Consider the following 19437-nt stretch of genomic DNA (forward strand, 5'->3'; position numbering starts at 1 on the left):
CCATCCTGCCAGGCGTTGGAGTGAAAGTAAGACCGGCAATTGAGGATGGATCCCACTCTTTTAATGGGCCTTGTTTGGGATTGCTAGTTGTGTGTGTGTCACTGTTTTTAACTAATCTTATAAAGACCTTATTTTGGGGTTGTGGATATATACCTTGCCAAGAGCTCCATATCCTTCCACCGATCTCTATGAATAAACCTCCAAACGTTGCCATCTCTGTTTGGGCTTAGGTGCTTAAGCAGATGGGGAAGAACAAGGTAAAACTCATGCTGGACAAGACAGAGGTAATTCTCTTTGGTAAGGATGATGTTCCTGAGGGGGCTAAGCTACCCACAGTGTATGGACTTGATTTATCCCTGGCAGAATGCACAAGTGGAGCCTTCCTGAAGAGAGAGTCCTTCAGGGATGTGGGACCTAGGTCATGAAGGGCTTTAAATGTATGACCAGCACACTGAGATGAACTTGGAGACAGTAACCCTTGAAGATGTTTTAGGACAGGTGTTATCAGGATGGTCCTGGCTGCCTCATTTTGTACCACTTCTGGGGGGCTTAGTCACTGCAATGTAGTTAGGTGTCTTCTAGATGATGAAGCCATCCAGTCCCAAAGCTATGGACATTCTGGTTTCAAGCCCTAGCAGAAATTATACAGCACAGGCAGCTGAAGATCTTGCAGTACCCCAAGCAGTTGACACTGTGTCCCCCAATGCCCCTCGTTTGCCTCTGATCTAACAAAAACGACCAAAGCCACCAGAGCACTGTTGCCTTCACCCCTACTCTACTTTCCAAGCACCTCAACAAAACATAATGGGCAAGTTGGACAACCGTGTCAAAGGCAGCTGAGAGATTCAGCATTTCCCCTTATCTTTTTGCAGGCACAGGCTGTCCACAGGGATCAGGATGAATGATGTTGTCTCTGTTCCAAAGCCAAACTGAAATGGGTCAAGAGCAGATGCGTCATCAGGAACACCTGACGTTGATCCGCCACCGCCCACTGAATCACCTTTCCCCACCCCCAAAAAAACAGCAAATTAGAAGCGAGGCTGTAATTGGCCGCGGGATTTTTAGCTAGAGAAAGGTTTATTTTTCCAACAACAGCTCAATTATGGACACCTTTAAAGGTTTAGGGACTATTCCCTCAGCCAGAGATGTAATAATCCTGGACATAGGAACTGTTATTTTCTCCTGGCTTGATATCACTGCCCATGAAGGGTGGGGTATCTGTTTTGTAGGTGGGGGGCATCCTGTCTACATCATGAAAAATGACAAGACGGTACCAGTCGGGTTGGATCAGATAACCTGATCAGTTAAGAATTGTGCAAAAAAACCCTGCATAGCTAATAAATGAATCATCCTCATCAGAGGGGGTGGGGGGAGCTGGGCTGAAGTGCCATCAAATTCTAAACTACTCTGCAAATTGGGCTGGAGGAGATTCAGCTGATATAATAGTAATGCAGAATATGCCTTTCTTATGGCTGTCATAGTCACTTTGGAGGCCTCTGTGATGTTTTCTCTTTGATTTGGAGCCGGTCTTCCTAGCTCCTCTATGAACTATGGTGGGGTTGTGGCTCAGCGGTAGAGTATCTGCTTGGCATGCAGAAAGTCCCAGGTTCAATCCCCGGCATCTCCAGTTAAAGGGGCTAGGCAAGTAGGCGATGTGAAAGACCTCTGCCTGAGACCCTGGAGAGCTGCTGCTGATCTGAGTAGACAATACTGACTTTGATGGACCAAGGGTCTGATTCCGTATAAGGCAGCTTCATGTGTTCATGAACCCAGGGCTGTGCTAGAGAGAGGAAAAGGACACCTGGGTACAATCTGGAGTAGAGAAGTGAAGCAGGGTGTGTGCGGAAAAAATACTTTTTTGGGTGAAAGGGAGTATTTCCTGAAATGGGAAAATTGGAAACTGGGGGAGGTATCAGTTTTCATACAAGATTATATTCATTTCAAACATGCAGTGAGGCAAATAGGGTTGCCTGGTCCCCCTGGCCACCAGCGGGGAATGGGGGGTAGTGTTGCCAGATCCAGGTTGGGAAATGCCTGGAGATTTGGGGATGGAGCCTGGGCAGCACAGGGACCTCAGTGGGGTGCAATGCCACAGAGTCCACCCTCCAACGCATCCATTTTTTTCCAGGGCAACTGATATCTGTAGTCTGGAGATGAGCTGTAATTCCAGGGGATCTCCAGGTCCCACCTGGGGGCTTGCATCCCTACTCAGACAACTAATGATAACAATGATAATTCCTGTGTATTATATAGACCTATACAATATATTTTCAAGGATATGTTTATTGTTTCACGTGTAGCTAATTTTGTTCACAATTGATATAAAGTGTGTTATGATGATGATATGCCGTTGAAGACTTCAGTGTTTTCGATGTTGACAAAATTCAGCTTGATTTCCAAATACTGCATTTATTCAATAGGAAGATGAGCTTGCATGTAAGACCACCACTTTAAAAATATTATAGACAAAGAAAAAAAGTATTATTGAATATTACTGGAACAATTTAAGATCCCTTTCTTTTTTGCATGGCATATCTGTGAAAATAAACCAGCCATGCATTTGAATAAATACTATTATATACGAGACAACTTCTGTCCCAAGAATACTGTCTCTTTTCTTTGCTACAAAATTTGATTCCTATTTCTAACCTATTTCAATTTTTCCCCTAGTACATGTATTAAAGGGACGTAGGTCTTGGTCTCCCTCTCTCCCTTTTGTTTTGCTTGTCAAAAACATTTGAAATATGCCAAACAGTACAACTTTATATGGTGCCATATAAATTATTCATATTATTCATATTAGTTTAGGTTTTGATCAGTATTTCATATATTTCAATCTCCCCTCCCCCAATTTCCATTTTTTTCAAAAGGATTTGGAAAACTATGGCTTCAAAATTGCTGGAAATGTTACATCTCTGCCCCTGAGCATTTAGCGGCATTCCAAGGTGCTGCAAGAGAGCCAGTGTGGAGTAGTGGTTAAGAGTGGCGGACTCCAATTTGGAGAACTGGGTTTGATTCCCCAGTCCTCCACATGAAGCCAGCTGGGTGACCTTGGGCCAGTCACAGTTCTCGCAGCCCCACCTACTCCACAAAGTGCCTGTTGTGGGGGTGGAAAGCAATTGTAACCCACTTCAAGACTCCTGACAGTAAAGTGCTGTATAAAAACCAACTCTTCTTCTCTCCCCCAGAGTTACCATTCATATTCTCAAAAGCCCCCAGAGCCTTCTGGAATCCCACTGGATCCATTCCTCTGGGCTTCCTTTGTAGCTGCCTTACTTTGCCTGGTGCAGAAAAGCAGGCAGCGACACCTGCTGGCATCTAGAAGAACAACGCAGATTGTCACAGTTCTGGCACCACACATCATTAGTACTTCGGCTGCGACTTCCGGTGGTGCCGCTGGAGAGAGCACTCCATTTCCCCAGGCTGTCCTGGGAGAAATCCAAGTTTGCGTTATTTCTGGGGTACATAGATACCCCAATCCGACCCTTGCAAGTGGGTTGGAAAGCAGGAACTCCCTGCAGCCCGCAAACGCGGTTTGACCTCCTAGGTACTCTGAGGGGGCTTTTTTAAGCCCCTCGGAGTCCTGGACGCCGGTCCTGCGAGGGCACTAGGGAAGGACATCGCCAAAACGCAACTCTGGCCTCAAGCTCTACCCTCCACCACCTTATTACCAGCATAAGGACTACATAAAGAAAAGAACCTCACCTCTTGACACCCAAGTGAGTACAAAGAAATCTGCGTCTACTTACTGGAATATTTGAACAGACGGGGGGTTGATAAGAACATTTCTGAGACCCCCATTCCTCCTTAATTCGAACTGAAAAAGTTTGATCTGAGTTAGTCATCGGGATTAGCGACAGGACCTTTATCAAATTGATCAGCCTAAACCATAACAAAGAGTCGGAAGGATACCTTTTAGATTGACAAGAACTATCACCAATGAGAAGGTCCGAGGGAAGGGGAGGGTGATCTTTCTTCCTGATTTTCCGGCGAAAAGAATTTCCTGCCACGTTTGTAGTAAGGGAGCGCCTGGAACGGAAGACTCTCTATAACACCCTCTCTATCATCGGAACTAAAACAACAGGAAGTAGCTGTGGGACTGAATATACGTCGCACTCGAGTTACATTGAAATCATTCCTGAAGGAATAACCATCGAGAAGAGGCGGTAGAAGGTCCGCAGCACTTGCAACTTCCGGTATACTTCCTGATTAACCCGATCTAGAGCGACCGAAAAAATTCACTGGTATTTTAAAACTTTAAAATGCAATTTTAAAGCCAATTTCGACTCTTTTCAACCCGAAAAAATTATTAGGCTGATGTTTGAATTACCATCTTTTAATCAGCACCTTAAAGGCCCTGTCTGTGGACATGTATTTTACCAGCTTTTTTTGAATGTAAATGTCTCGACCCCGCTCTGGCTCACTACACAGCCCTGCCTATACTAAACTAAGGGACTCTTTACAAACCTCGACCATGGAAAAAAAGCTACAGGATATGCTAACTAAACAAACTGAGGCAACAAATAAACAGTTTGAACAGATGTCTACACAGATGGCACAGTTGACTTCTATGATGACAAATCTTGGTCAAGCATCCCAAGCTATTAACCATTAGTTGGATGTGGTCACTGGAGACTTGAAAGAAGTAAAAACTCAAATGACTGTTATGAAGACAGATATGCAAGCGATGGATGTATCAATTAAGAAAGTGATGGATGAGCACAAGGATACAAAGAAAAAATTAACAAGCCAAGAAAAACAGATTGAAACAATACAAACTGATCAGATGGCGGCAAAAAATCAAATGGCAATGATGAAATGTGGGACATGATATCGTTTTAAATAAATGGGAAAGACTATGGTCCAAAGATCTAAAAGGAATAAAAGCACAGTCAGTGCGAGAAAACATTTATAAAATGATGTATAGATGATACTTAACACCCAAGAAAATTGCAAAGATTTATAAAACGATGTCCCCTACTTGTTGGAAATGTAACAAAGAAATTGGTTCCTTTTATCACATGTGGTGGACCTGTGACAAAGCCAAAGACTTCTGGGACATGATCTATAATGAATTGAGATTAATACTACAAAAGAATATACCCAAAACACCAGAAATGATGCTACTGAGTATGATTCCAGACGACTTAGCAATACAAAGAACTTTTTTGATTTATGCCACAACAGCTGCGAGACTGCTTTATGCAGCGAAATGGAAAGGGCTAGAAACTCCTGAGAAAAAAGACTGGATTGTTAAAATGTTTGAAGTGGCAGAAATAGCAAAACTCACAGCTATTCTAAATGAAGAAAATGACGTTCGGTTTTTGGGGGAATGGGGGGCGTGGATGCATTATTGTGAATATGAGTTAAAAATGGGAAGAATGGAAGAATACTTTCTAATCTGATCCAGAGGATTATTTCTGATTTTCTTTATAATGATTAAGTATAAGTATATTTACTAACAGACTATGGTTTTTTTTTTCTATATATGGTATTGATAGTTTATTAAGATTAGATTACCTACGACGGGATGAACTTTTTATTAAGAGGCAGATAGAGGTGAAGGGGAAGTCAAAAAACTTTTCCATTTTTCTTTTTCCTTTTTTTATTATATGATATGGAACTATAACAACTTTAAGTTAGAATTGAAATTTGATATTGTTATAGATGTTGTTCAATGTAATGGAAAATTTCTAGTATAAAACCTAATAAAATTTATATTAAAAAAAAAAAAAGTACTTCGGCTGCGGCTTTTGAATTTGAAGCTATGGAAAAGCACAAGAACAGGAAAGCTCTTGCTGCTGATTTCAAGGCCTGGGCCAGAGCCAACCAGCCAGCCAACAGGCCCACTGGATGCGCTCCTTCATCCTGCAGGTTTTCCCTGCCAGGAACAGAGGCCTGCAGAATTCTGCTTACCCTGCAAACAAAGGGAAGAAACAGATCTAGCAAATTTGAGTCGCTGTACTGGTGAGTGCCATAGACTCAAAATTGGTATGGGAGGGGGGGATTGTGGGAGCAGCTTCGTGGCTCAGTATTGGAACACATGGATGTGGCGCCGGCCATGTCAAAGCTTAAAGGGTGGCAGAATACATAGGGCTTTTTTGGTCCCTGGAGGTACAGATTTACATTAGAACACCTGGGTTTTGTCTGCCCAGGTTTCTCTTCTTCCTGGGGCTATCTTCCTCCTCTCTTACCCAGAAACCTGGTCCCCAAACAAACCTCCTTGTATTTGATACACCTGGATCCATCTATCCTGGGTCCATCTATCCAAGATCCTTTTCCAGAAGGATCAGGGCTATAGAACAAACGAAGAAGCTAGCAACAACAGTTGAAGTGTGTTCATGCAAAATATGACTATGAATTTAAATGAAAATTTGGCTCTGGATAGGAAAGTTCTGGGGGGCGGGGGCGAGTTCCAAAATGTTTTGGACTTTGGAGTTCTATTTGACTTTGTATCTTCAGCCTGGCCAGGTAACATCTGATGAGAAGACTAAAGTCTGAATAAGTATACTAGAAGAGAATTCACAGTGGGTAGCCGTGTTAGTCTGTCTGCAGTAGTAAAAAAGAGCAAAAGTAGCACCTTAAAGACTAACAAAAATATTTTCTTTAAGGTGCTACTGGACGCTTGCTCTTTTCTACTAAGTATACTAGGTTAGCTATTTTGTTTTTATTATTTTCTTCCCTGTTTTGCACTGTTTCTGTATTTGTATACTTTTGGATATTTCTTTTAATAAATCTTATTAATTATACTCCTGTGGTATTATTTGGGTTTGGGGGCTTCAATCTAAACCCAGCATCTTGGCCTATTGTGGCTACAGCTACCAAATCAATTGCTTGTGGAACTCAACTTGCAAGTGTCCTACCTTGAAGGGCTGACTTTTTGATTGACACTCAGTAGGGCTACTTGGTCCCTTGGTCTCTCAGCTGAGGGTTTGCTTAGAGTGGCTGGTGGCAGCTTGTTACCCAGGGCAGTGAGGACTGCGCGTTTTGCTACTGACCTTCACCCCAAAGCCTTCTTGGGGAACCCGGGGGGCTTTGACAACATACAAATATGTCTGTTGCTTGGATTCAAGTTCACCCCCTTTTCTAGCACTGCAGCCCTGTAGACCTCACTCTCACACACACCCATGCACATCTTGGCCTTCTCAGGCTGAACACCATCCCTGGAAATCCAGTTGCAGACAAGTGCAGTTTTACTTTTATACATTTGTATTTCGCACACTTACTGCATTGAGAGACAGGCTGTGTGAACCCATAAAGGCAGGGAAATGCTCCTCATTGAAGGACTGCCTAACCTGCAGGGCAGCCATGCCTTGTCTGCATAGGCAAAAGTATCCCATTTAGGTAGCCCAGAGAGAGCATGGAGAAGCCAGACCTCGAGCAGCAAGAAGCTGCCAGAAGCACAAAGCCAGTGCCCGGACCAGCTACAGATTCAAAAGGCAAGGCAAAGCCCTCCATTGCCCACCTCCTCTACAATCTGGGCTCTGCATGGTGCAGTCCATAAACCAGTGAGTCAAGAATCATAGAGTTGGAAGGGATCACCAGGGTCATCTAGTCCAACCCCCTGCACAATGCAGGAAATTCACAACTACCTCCTCTCCACACATCCCCAGTGACCCCCTACTCCATGCCCAGAAGATGGCCAAGATGCCCTCCCTCTCATCATCTGCTTAACGTCATAGAATCAGCATTGCTGACAGATGGCCATCTAATCTCTTCTTAAAAACCTCCAGCCCTTCAAGTACTTGAAGATGGTTATCATATCCTCTCTGTCTTCTCTTCTTCAGGCTAAACATACCCAGCTCCTTCAACCTTTCCTCATAGGACTTGGTCTCTACACCCCTCACCATCTTTGTTGCCCTTCTCTGGACACATTCCAGCTTGTCTACATCTTTCTTAAATTGTGGGGCCCAAAACTGAACACAGTACTCTAGGTGAGGTCCAACCAGAGCAGAGAAAAGCGACACCATCACTTTGTGTGATCTGGACACTATACTTCTGTTGATACAACAAGATGGATGACACTGCAGATCTGAGGTCCCTTGCTTGGGGAACAGCTAAATTCTTACATCTGCAGCACAGGGCCCACTTGAATAAACTAGGACCAGAAATGAGACCAAGCTGATGAGAATGATGGCTCTCTCTTAACCCCCCCTTGGCAAGTGACCATATGGGGCATGCTGGCAGAGAGCAAAAGACCAGGCTTACGAGTCAGAGAAGAGCAGACACCATGGCCAGCCTTACAAAGAGAATCAAATATTTAATAATCGCTTCTGGAGGGAGAGCAGGCCACACACGTTTATAGCAGATATCAAACAACACATGAAGAGCAAAAAAAAATATTAAAAATAAAATAAAATGAGGAAGCAGTTGGCCTCCGAATAGGGCACAAGGGGTTCACCAAAGATCAGGTCCCGCAGATCCACAGGGGCTGACCTTAAACCAAAAGCCTGATCAGGGGTCATTCCTCACATCGAACAATGACATGGTTAGCGGGGTCCTGCCTCAGAGTTAGAGATAATAGCTTTATTAAATAACAGTTATTCTATGCAAATCAACACCTAAATATTGTAGAATTAAAAAAAAGGTTCCACCCGTCTTCAGAGTTCATCTCTTCGATGGCTTCCCAAAAAGTGTCATCATTGCTGCGAGCGGGGAAAGAGGGGGAGGGAGACAAGGTTAGCCGGGATTTCTGCAGGTTATTCTGAGGTATTCGGAATCCAAACCCTCCAGCCCTTCCCCTGGGACACAAACTACAACGCTCTCGATCATTTTTCTATGGGAATGGGAGTTGTGTGGTCCAGGGCTCTGGGGTCTGAAACCTGACTCTCCAGGTTCAACTGAGCCACAGTGATTTGCTGAAGGGTGTCCTCACAATAAATATAACAGCAGCGTCATTGCTGGTCCACGCACTTTTGGGTGAAAATAAGGGGATCAGCTAGGGTAGCCCAGGGCTCACGGCAGATAGTGGCAAGTAGCCACCTAGAGGGACTGGCTCAGCTGCTCACACTCCTTAGCATTTGCAACTATGTGTTCCTGTCCAAAGCACCTGGCATGGGACCACAGTCATCTTTACAACGGCCTTGTGAGGTAGGCCGGTATCATCCCCTCCATCTAGACCAGGCTTGTCCAAACTGCGGCCCCAGGGCCACATGCGGCCCAGGACGGCTATGAATGCGGCCCAACACAAAATCGTAAAATTACTTAAAACATTATGAATCAGCTATCGTTAGTGTTAGTGTATTTTATGTGTGGCCCAAGACAATTCTTCGTCTTCCAATGTGACCCAGGAAGCCAAAAGATTGGACACCCCTGGTCTAGACAGTGGCTTGCCTAAGGACCCCCTAATGATATCACGAGCAGAGGGAGCAAACAAGCTAAGGGGTTTAATGTGCCATTCAGGTCACACACCACACTTTCTTCAATTGAGTCCCATTGAGAACTGGAGAATCTGAGTTCCAGATCAGTTTTTAAAAATATGAAAGCAAGCATGCAAATTTTGGAAATGGCTGTCATCAGGAAAAAGTTTGGGGGTCATTTAAAGAATGCAGACATTTGAGAAAAGACAGTGGCCGGAACATTCCCAGAGGGGAGGGGGGGTCCCCCTTTTGGCACATATGGGACCTAAGTCCAATGCTAAGCCAAACTCTGCTTAGAGTGGAGCTTCCTACCCAAGCTAGCTTGGGGAATAATTCCTTTCCCATTCCAAAGATGACAACCAGTTAAAAGCACAACCACCCACACACACGCAAAAGACTTCTGGGCTTTGGGCAGAGAAACAGCCCAGCCAATGTCCAGATTTCCAGTGCCCAAGGAAAGGACTTGGAGGGTGGGGGGAGATGACCTTCCTGACCATACTAAGCTCCACCTAAAGCTCCAGGTTAAAGAAAATTTACTCAGCTGTCTCTACTCTGACAGAGCTATCTGATAAGGGTTATGCCAGATTAGATCCCTTTTCTCCAGGGCCCCTCTTCCCCCAAATACGCCCGCTCACCTTGGCCTTGTTTTGGACAGGGATGTACAACTTGAACTCAGCCGGAAGCTCATCCTCCGAGTACAGCCTGTCTGAGAAGTAAATTCTGCGGATGCGACAGTTTGCATGGATCTGAAAAGTTGATCGAGGTAAGAGAGGTGGCAGCAGCAGCCCCACACACCCCTTTTCAAAACAGCCTGGCAGACCTTGCTACACATCAAGGCAAACTGCAATATTCTTGTGCCAATTCATTTCAAGCAGCATCAGAAGGGGAAACTTTAACCGCATTGTCTGAGACGGCAACCCAACGTGGGCTGCAGTTCAGCCAAAGTGGCATCACTGAGGCAGCCATTGAAGAAGAAGAGTTGGTTTTTATATGCTGACTTTCTCTACCTTTAAGGAGTCTCATAGCAGCTTACAATTGCCTTGCCTTCCCCTCCCCACAACAGACAGCCTGAGGCAGGTGGGGCTGAGAGAGATCTCTGTGACTAGCTCAAGGTCACCCAGCTGACTTCATGAGTAGGAGTGGGGAAACAGACCCGGTTCACCAGATTAGCGTCCGCCACTCATGTGGAGGAGAGGGGAATCAAACCCGGTTCTCCAGATCAGAGTCCACCGCTCCAAGGCATGGAAAAGGTCCCCCCTATTCAGCGCTCATTTCAACACAGCAGGCCAAAGCTTGCCACTGGTCCACTGAGATCAGAGTGGCGGTAGCCCATCCATGCCTTTCCCAGATCCTTCTTCACTGGAACTGTCACGGCCTGGACCTGGGACCTTCTGCCTGCCAGAAATCGGCTCTGCCACTGAACTGGAGGCCCTTTCCCAATCCATCCTGGCAAGGACTTTGGCCTTGCCGAGGTTGAAAGCTGACCTAATGGCATGTATCCAAGCATGCAGCTTCCCCAGATAATTAACAATTCTCTTTATGGAGGAGGGAGTGGGGATTTCCGTTGATCCTCCCCTCCCACTGCAGACCCCCGCATTACCCCCTATGCTGTTCCTGACAATCTGCTGGCCACCAGAAAAATGCATTGGAGGGATTTTGTGGGCCAGCAAGCAGGGGAAACAGGTATGTCCCGCTCTACAAACTCCACAGTTGGCTGGATACAGGCCAATACAACTTCCAATTTAATAATCAAAATCAATCACTGATAGTTAGACAGAACACCTCTCCTTAATATTCTTATCACCTCTCTAATGTTCTTTTTGGTTACAAATCACACACCATACACAAAATAGCCTTAAGCGGATCCTTCACTAGCAATTCTCTCATCAATCAAGTAAAGCTTTAGTAGTTTAACTTACCAATTAATGCTTGCTGTCGTAAGAACATAAGAGGAGCCCTGCTGGATCAGGCCGGTGGTCCACCTAGGCCAGCATCCTGTCTCACACAATGGCCCACCAATTACTATGGATGGCCAGTGACAGAGAACTGATGCCAAGGCCTTCCCCTGATGCTGCCTCCTGGAATTGGTATTCAGAGGCTGACTGGCTCTGAATGTGGAGGTTCTCTTGAGGAACCTGGCTAGTAGCCACTGATAGGCCTATCTCCCATGGATCCGTGTAATCCCACTTTAAAAATCTACACCTGCGGCCATCACTATATCACTGGCAGGGAACATCACAGTTTAGCCACTCGTTGAGTAAAGAAGCATATCTGGGTTCCCTGCAGTCAGCTGATCTCCCCAGCATCTGAAACCTGACTCTGCAATGGGTCTTGATTACACGAAGTTGCCTTATACTGAATCAGACCCTTGGTCCATTGAAGTTAGTATTGTCTACTCAGACTGGCAGTGGCTCTCCATGGTCTCAAACAGAGTTCTTTCACATCGCCTACTTGCCTGGTCCCTTTTAACTAGAGATGCCGGGGACTGAACCTGGGACCTTCTGCATGCCAAGCAGATGCTCTACCACTGAGCCAAAGCCTTCCCTACCTCAGTGCAGGCATCTGAGCCAGTGACTGTAAAACAGCCTGGGAAAGGCCTCCAGGATTGAGGCTCCTCACCTGGACTCTCAGGGTCTCAATATAGTTGGTGCCGTATGCGCGGCGTGTGAAGTCAGACAGGTTGAACTGAATCTGGTTCCAGCCATCGTCCAGCCGCATGGGCATGGTGCAGATAAAGGGCTTGACACGGGTCGTGCTCTGGTAGTTGCTGGCACGGAATCGCCGGCGCACATTTTTATCATCCAGAACCTAGTGGGGGGGGGAAAACACCACACCCTGAAGAGGAGCCCTGGTGTGAGGCTGCCTGAGGCAGAGGCCCAGCTCATCTAGGAAATCATGGAGCTCAACCCAGAAATAGGGCGGCTGGTTCTGCTCAACTGCCATCGGGCCCCTGTGAGGAGTTAAAAAAAAATCCAGGGTGGGGTCATACAACCTTTTGCAGACCCAAGGAAACCTCAGGTTTGCTAAAAATACATTAAAATGAGATGTTACAACCTCCTCAAAAGTCAAGAGTGAGGTCTGTGCATGCAAAGGCACTGTGAAAAATAAAGTATCAACAATGGATGTCAAACAGTGCACCTGTCAATAAGCGGGGCGTGGGAGTCAGAGACAGAGGAAAGGAAGGGAGACAGACCACAGGAGCTTGGCTTGGGAGGGGGAGAAAAGTAAAGCTGGGAGGGGTGGGAAACGTTATAAGTTTGGGATAGAACAGAAGATGGGGGCAGACTGTGGGGGCTGCAAAAGAGTAGGGAAGGAGAGTCTGGAGAGAAATAAAAATGTAATCCAGTGAAGGAAGAGGTTATGGGGGGAAAAGAAGTAGAACAGGGTTGGGAGGCGGTGAAGAACCAAGTTGAAATGAAGGCAGTGGAGGAAAAAGAAGAGCAAGTGAAGGGGGCAGGGGGCGGGAGGCACAGTGCAGAGAGGGGGTCAGGGGAGGGAGGAACAGGATTTCCACTCCTCTTCCCCATGAGTCCTCATGGGTCCCCTTCTTGTAAATTACATAATAGGTCATATCTGGCCTGGGCCTCTGCCTCCTGAAAGAAGTCCTGACTGTGTTGGCTAGCATTAAGTTAAAGATTGGAAAGCTGGCTTGGGCCTTCAGAAGCCTGCTTGTCAGCCTACAGCTTCACCGGGCAAGTCACCCTCTGTACATAAAGAACAACTTTCCTCTTGGGGTGGAGCTGGAAGACCAAGCACTTTGTAACACTCTGATCTCCACCCTCCCAAACCCACACACAGCTCACTAACCTGTACTTCAAACGTGAAGTATTTTTTCAGGTTCTTGATTATCATAACCAGAAAGGGCAACTTGATTCCCAGCGTCTTCTTTGGGTCAGCGGGACACGTGATATACGTGGTACTGGACGAGAGAGAGAAGAGAGAAAGACTGCACATTAAAATCTATTTATCAGCCACTGCAGCTCTCGTGGAAAGGGGCAGCCAGAAGCGGTCTTTCCGCCAACAACCTGTGTTGCAGAACCAACTCAATCGAGACCCATGTTTGGTTCTTCATGCATTTGAGCGCTCAGTAAGTTTGCTCAGTTTGGGTGGGTTTGGAAATGTGTGGGGACTTCCAGCTTTCTTTCTTCCATAAAGGTCCCACTTTTGACCCCCCAATTTCCAAACCTTTAGAACCATAGTGACAAACGATATCCCAATTTCCAGGGTTCTGCAAGAGCTGCCACAGAAGGACCAGTTTAAAGAAGATATGCTTTGTTTAGCTTGACTGAATAGGTTACGAAGGTAATGACATTTCTAGTTTCTAATTGGATGGAATTCACAGTAGATTAGTAGTTTAACCTACATGCATGTGTAGAATCTGTTTCTGCGATAGTTGTGATGTTTCTGTGAAGTGTTATCTGGTAGCAATATTTCTATCACCAATCAATTAATATAAAGATGCGTTACTAATTTCTTACTGTTATCTAATTAGGAACGTATTATGTATGCTTCTGTTACATTAAACGTGTTTTCCTACATTATTAAGTAATAGGTAATGGGTTTTGTATTCACAAAAAAATCTAATACAGTTTTAACAGCATTATTTATTACTGTCATTGTTATCTAATGATGTTATATTTTACATGATTTTTCAGAGTAGTGAATGATTACTTCTTTTGAGGTTTATGCTTATACTAACATAAATGCAGTTTTATCTAATTTCCCCCTTTCTTTCTGTCACTGTGTGTGTTAACTGCATATGTGAAACATTCAATAGTAAGAGAGTAAACAGACACTAAGAGCTCTGTCCTACCTGACATTGGTTCCTTCAATCTCCAGCACCAGTGACTGGATATCATTATCCGTGATTCTCTTGATGTGGCCATTGCGCACCTAGATGAAGGAGGAAACAGCCCATCATCTCCTGAGCAACAAAGATTTTTGTCTCAAGGAGTGTCTGTGATGTCTGCCAGGAAAAGAACAGTCATAAATGCTCCCAAAATCGAGCAAGACAGTCTGCACCTTAAAAAAACAGAAGGACCAAGGGTTGACTGAATTGGAGAACAGAATTCCAATTGCAGCCTTTAAAACCATTCAGATATTATTTATCACCAGAAGCCTAGACTCAGCACCAGATGAGCTGTTGTAGGAAACAATTCAAAAATCAAAGCGCCAGCCCAAAGTAGGCACACGCTCCGGTTTCTACCCACTTTACTGATGAAGGTGGTGGGTAGGGACAGCACACAAAGCAGGGTCTTTCCTGAAGATTAGGTAAACTCATGTGGGAGCAGGAAGTCCTCCAGACACCCCAGGCTCTTCCAGTTGTGTCCAGCAATGAATTGGCTGCCAGTGCAGTTCTCCTAACACTGGTGATGTACAGCCCTTTCTGATTAACAGCCTCGTGGTTGCATTTTGAACCAACGAAAGCTCTCAAACAGCCTTCAAAGGCAGCCCCATGCAAAGTGCATCACAACAGTCTAGCTAATATGCCATAAATGCCAGATTGCTGTGGACAAATCTCACTCTTCCAGAAAAGGATACATTTGGCAAACTAACTGACCTTGATTAAAAGGGACTACACAGCACAGATGAGATCCAAGCTTCCACCTGCAAACATATAACAATACACTCCCAAACCACGAACCTGCTGTCTCAGAAAAGATGCAACTCTACCTAGTACAGGCTGATGCCACAGCCCCCAACCATATCATCTACCAGCATCACCTCACTTTTGTCTGGACTGAGCTTTCACTTACTGGCAACCAGTTCGTTCTCACCTCCAGCCCTCAATTTAAACATCTACTGGCTCACACCATGGCTGACAAATAGGTGTCATCTGTATAGATAGACCAATGGCCTGACTCCGCTCTTGGAGGGGAGTGGGAGCTGTGGCTCAGTGGCAGAGCAACTGTTTGGCATGCTGAAGGTCCCAGGTTCAATCCCCAGCATCTCCGGTTGAAAGGACCAGGTAGGAGGTGATGTGAAAGACCTCAGCCTGAGACCATGGAAAGCTGTTGCCAGTCTGAGTAGACAATTCTGACCATGATGGACTAATGGTCTGATTAACATTAAGGCAGCTTCATGTGTGTTCAAATAAGAGGCCACAGCTCAGTGGCAGAGCAATGCACATGGGGGGGGGGCTGTTTCTAGGCAGCAGAGCATCTGCTTTCCACGCAGAAGGCCCCAGATTCAATCCCCACCACGTGCAGAGATTCCACAGTAGGTGATTGCTTCAGATGGCAGCCAGGTGGATCTGCAGTAGAACAGTTAAGATTCCAGTCCAGTAGTGCCTTAGAGACCAACAAGGGAAGGGAGCTTTGACCCTTGAAAGATTACAATCTGAACTCTTGTTGGTCTCTAAGGTGCTGCTACTGGACTCAAATCTAACAGTAGGTGATGTACAAGATCTGGAGAGCTGCTGCCAGCCAGAGTAGATGATACTGACCATGACAGACCAATGGTCTGACTCTGCCTAAGGGGGCTTCACAAGGCCGCATACTTGTGCCTACTCCCCTTCGACCTGTACTGATTTTAATACACATTACATCATGTCTGGAGGGTTAAAGAGACCATGCGTCTACTCTGCAAGCCATCATATGACATGGGCTGGATTAATAGTGGTGCAGAAGAAAGTAGATTCCTTTGAAATGTGGTGTTGGAGGAGAGTGTTACAGATACCGTGGACTGCCAAAAAAACACAAACAAATCAGTGGGTTATAGATCAAATGAGGCCTGAACTGACCCTAGAAGCAAAAATGACTAAACTGAGGCGATCATATTTTGGTCACATTTTGAAAAGACAAGAGTCACTGGAAAAGACAGTCAGTTTGCAAGACCTGAGCAAGGCTGTTAAAGATAGGACATTTTGGAGGACATTGATTCATAGGGTCGCCATGAGTCGGAAGCAATTTGACGGCACTTGACACACGCACAGGGCCCCTGCCAAAGTGGAGGTGCGCCAATCTATGAAGTCTGCCCCCACAGCAGAAGAAGAGACCCCTATCAGCGTGACAAATGCACGCCACACAAATGAACACCACACAAGCTCTCTCCCTCTCCCGCACCACCTTGCCTTTATTCCTTAGGTCGGAGCTCCTTGATCCATTGACCTTGAGAAGCGTAAATCTAATGTCTGAGGGACATAAGGACTGAAACAAATCTTGCCACTGACTTTGTAGCCTTGGGATCCCTGTCACTTAATAAAAAAGGCATTCTGAAATATAGCCTCATCCTACAAAAACCTTAGATGGTCTTTGGGTCAAAGTATCAGAAGGACCACCACCTCCGGTCTGAACCTGCACAATTTTGATTATCCCTTTCCAAAGGCCTATGTCAAGCGCTTGAGCCTACAAACATTAGGTGGATGATGACCAATGAAAGGCCCTTCTCTGACATGACACTCTGAATATGGAACTCCTTCCTCAGAAGCCAATTTTATTAAATTTACTTATTACTTCATGAAGAGACACCAAGTTAAATATTTACCCAGGCATCTAATGGCTGAATTGGCGGTTCTTATTTGTTTTCTGCCACTAACTTATCAACGGTTGTTTATTGTTCTCTTATTTCTGCTGGTATTGAATTTTACAGTAATTTGGATTTTAATACTTCAAGCTACCTTGGAGTTTGTTTCCTTTATCCCTTAGAAGCTCCTTGATCCATTGATTTTGAGCAACATATATCTAACGTTTCTTTCCTGACGTTTCGCCAGCAGCTGCGGCAGGCATCTTCAGAGGAGTAACACTGAAGGACAGTGTCTCTCAGTGTCAAGTGCGTAGGAAGAGTAATATATAGTCAGAAAGGGGTTGGGTTTGAGTTGAATCATTGTCCTGCAAAAAGTATCAAAGGTAATGTGCTAATCATTGTCCTGTAAGTATCAAGATAATGTGCTAACGAGGGTGTGGTATGTGAATATGGAACTATTGTATCCTGAAGTGATCTGTTAATGTGTGAAATCCAAAGCTAATCCGCATGGCTATTGTGGACTGCAGTCTTTGTTAGTCTGGAGGTTTTTCAGGACAGGAAAACAGGACACAGGGTCTTATTCCAAGACACTGAAATACTGGACAATTCTAACAACTATTTTGTCAGATTGCACAGAGAAGCCATTGAAATTCATAAACATCAGCACAACTTTAACAGAAGAGAGTTTAAGAATGAATAAGGCTTGGCTTCCTGTCCTGAAAAACCTCCAGACTAACAAAGACTACAGTCCACAATAGCCATGCAGATTAGCTTTGGATTTCACACATTAACAGATCACTTCAGGATACAACGGTTCCATATTCACATACCACACCCTCATTAGCACATTATCTTGATACTTACAGGACAATGATTAGCACATTAGCTTTGATACTTTTTGCAGGACAATGATTCAGCTCAAACCCAACCCCTTTCTGACTATATATTACTCTTCCTACACACTTGGCACTGAGAGACCCTGTCCTTCAGTGTTACTCCTCTGAAGATGCCGGCCACAGCTGCGGGCGAAACGCCAGGAAAGAAAATACCAAGACCACGGTCACGCAGCCCGGATAACCTACAGGAGCCAATCTCCTATCGTTTATCGTTCCCTCTGACACTCCATGACTCTTAACCCACTTACTTAAAGCACCCAGACAGCAAGCCTGGATCTAGGTAGACATTCCTTCCCCCAGCTTCCCTAGCAGTCTGGATGCCGATTATTACCGGGAGATCTTTTGGGCCTGTGACACCACAGAGGGGTTATCATTCAGCCCAGCTAAACAGAAGGCTCTAGAACACTGGTTCCCAACCAGGGGTCCATGGACCCCCAGGGGTCCGCGAGAACTAAATTAAGGCCCGCGAAACAAAGTTATAAACCCATAATAAATTAATATTTTCAATTAAAAGTTCCCTATTATAAATATATATATTCAAATATTATTCTAAGCCTAATGTTTAGCTAACAGTTATGATTCAAGTTTATTTTCGAATTCTCGGAATTTTTATTTTGAACCTCGGGGTCCCTGCACCGAACAAAAAAGTCCTAGTGGTCCCTGGTCAAAAAAAAGGTTGGGAACCACTGCTCTAGAAAGACGAGGAGTTGTCAAATGACAAGTATAAGCGGGCAACACATAAGTAGGGGCCGCCGCCCCCCCCCCCGCCCGTCCAGCCTTTGCAGCAGAGGAGCAGGGCAAGGCCAGGGGCGCTGGTCCCGCCGGGCAGGGGAAGAAGCTGCGTCAGGAGGACGCCTGAGGCAGCGGGCCCTGTCCCAAGCAGCAGCCCCGCCCCCACCCGCCCTTCACGAGGGCTAGAAACTTGCTTTCCAAGACAGCGCTCCCCACCCCCACAGCCACCTTCTTGTCCCAGATCTGCAGCGGCTTGCTCCCGATGCTGTAGAGTATGGACAAGAAGCCGCTCTGGAACGTGTTCTTGAACATGCCGCCGAGCCGGGCCGAGGAGGGGGGGGTGGCTCCGCGCGGGCTCCTGCTGCCGCCGAGCGCGGCTTCCTCGCTCTCAGCCCCTCAGGCGCCGCGCGCGGAAGGAGACGCGGACGCGTGTGGACCCGGCGCCGCCGCCGCCGAACAAAACCGAGACCGCTCCGCCGCCACCGTCACAGCGCCGCCGGCGTAAGCTACCCCCCGGAACGGACTACTTTTCCTGCCGGAACTCGTTCCCCGGTCGAGTGTTGTCGCGACGCGTGCGTGCTTCCAAGGCGACGGGGAGGCGGGACGAAAGAGGAGGCGGCAGCCGGTTGCCAAGACCACGCCCCTCCTTGGTGCCGCGCGCGGGGGGGGGCCTCGCTCGCTGAACCGCGCAGGCGCAGTAGAGATCAGTCAGCCTGATGGGGGACGGGGGAGGTGGTTCGGTGGTCGCATGAAGCTGCCTTATACTGTACCAGACCCTTGGTCCATCAAAGTCACTATTGTCTGCGCAGACTGAGGTCTTTCACATCACCTACTTGCCTAGTCCCTTTAACTGGAGATGCCAGGGATTGAACTGGAGATGCCAGGGATTGAACTGGAGATGCCAGGGATTGAACCTGGGACCTTCTGCATGCCAAGCAGATGCTCTACCACTGAGCCACGGCCCCTCCCCTAAAGAACATACACAT

General features: G+C 46.1%; 1 protein-coding gene across 1 annotated transcript; it reads right to left on the bottom strand.

Moving 5' to 3' along the window:
• Positions 1 to 8639: 8639 nt before the first annotated feature.
• Positions 8640 to 18866, bottom strand: CFAP20 (cilia and flagella associated protein 20). Its single transcript, XM_056862320.1, has 6 exons — positions 18680 to 18866; positions 14173 to 14252; positions 13167 to 13278; positions 11979 to 12167; positions 9995 to 10105; positions 8640 to 8645 (listed from the first exon to the last, which is right to left on the bottom strand). The coding sequence occupies exons 1-6, from the start codon at positions 18761 to 18763 to the stop codon at positions 8640 to 8642; spliced, it is 582 nt and encodes a 193-aa protein (XP_056718298.1). The 5' UTR covers positions 18764 to 18866.
• Positions 18867 to 19437: the final 571 nt, after the last annotated feature.

The sequence above is a fragment of the Euleptes europaea genome, chromosome 17 (assembly GCF_029931775.1).
Source record: "Euleptes europaea isolate rEulEur1 chromosome 17, rEulEur1.hap1, whole genome shotgun sequence".
NCBI lineage: Eukaryota > Metazoa > Chordata > Lepidosauria > Squamata > Sphaerodactylidae > Euleptes > Euleptes europaea.

What these genes read in the sequence shown, in the direction of transcription:
- CFAP20 (XM_056862320.1), bottom strand. Translation starts at nt 18,763, where the DNA reads ATGTTCAAGAACACGTTCCAGAGCGGCTTCTTGTCCATACTCTACAGC. An exon ending in ATTGAAGGAACCAATGTCAG is followed by an intron (nt 13,279 to 14,172) that starts GTAGGACAGAGC and finishes TCTCTCGTCCAG; the next exon opens with TACCACGTATATCACGTGTC. An exon ending in TTGAGACCCTGAGAGTCCAG is followed by an intron (nt 10,106 to 11,978) that starts GTGAGGAGCCTC and finishes TCAACTTTTCAG; the next exon opens with ATCCATGCAAACTGTCGCAT.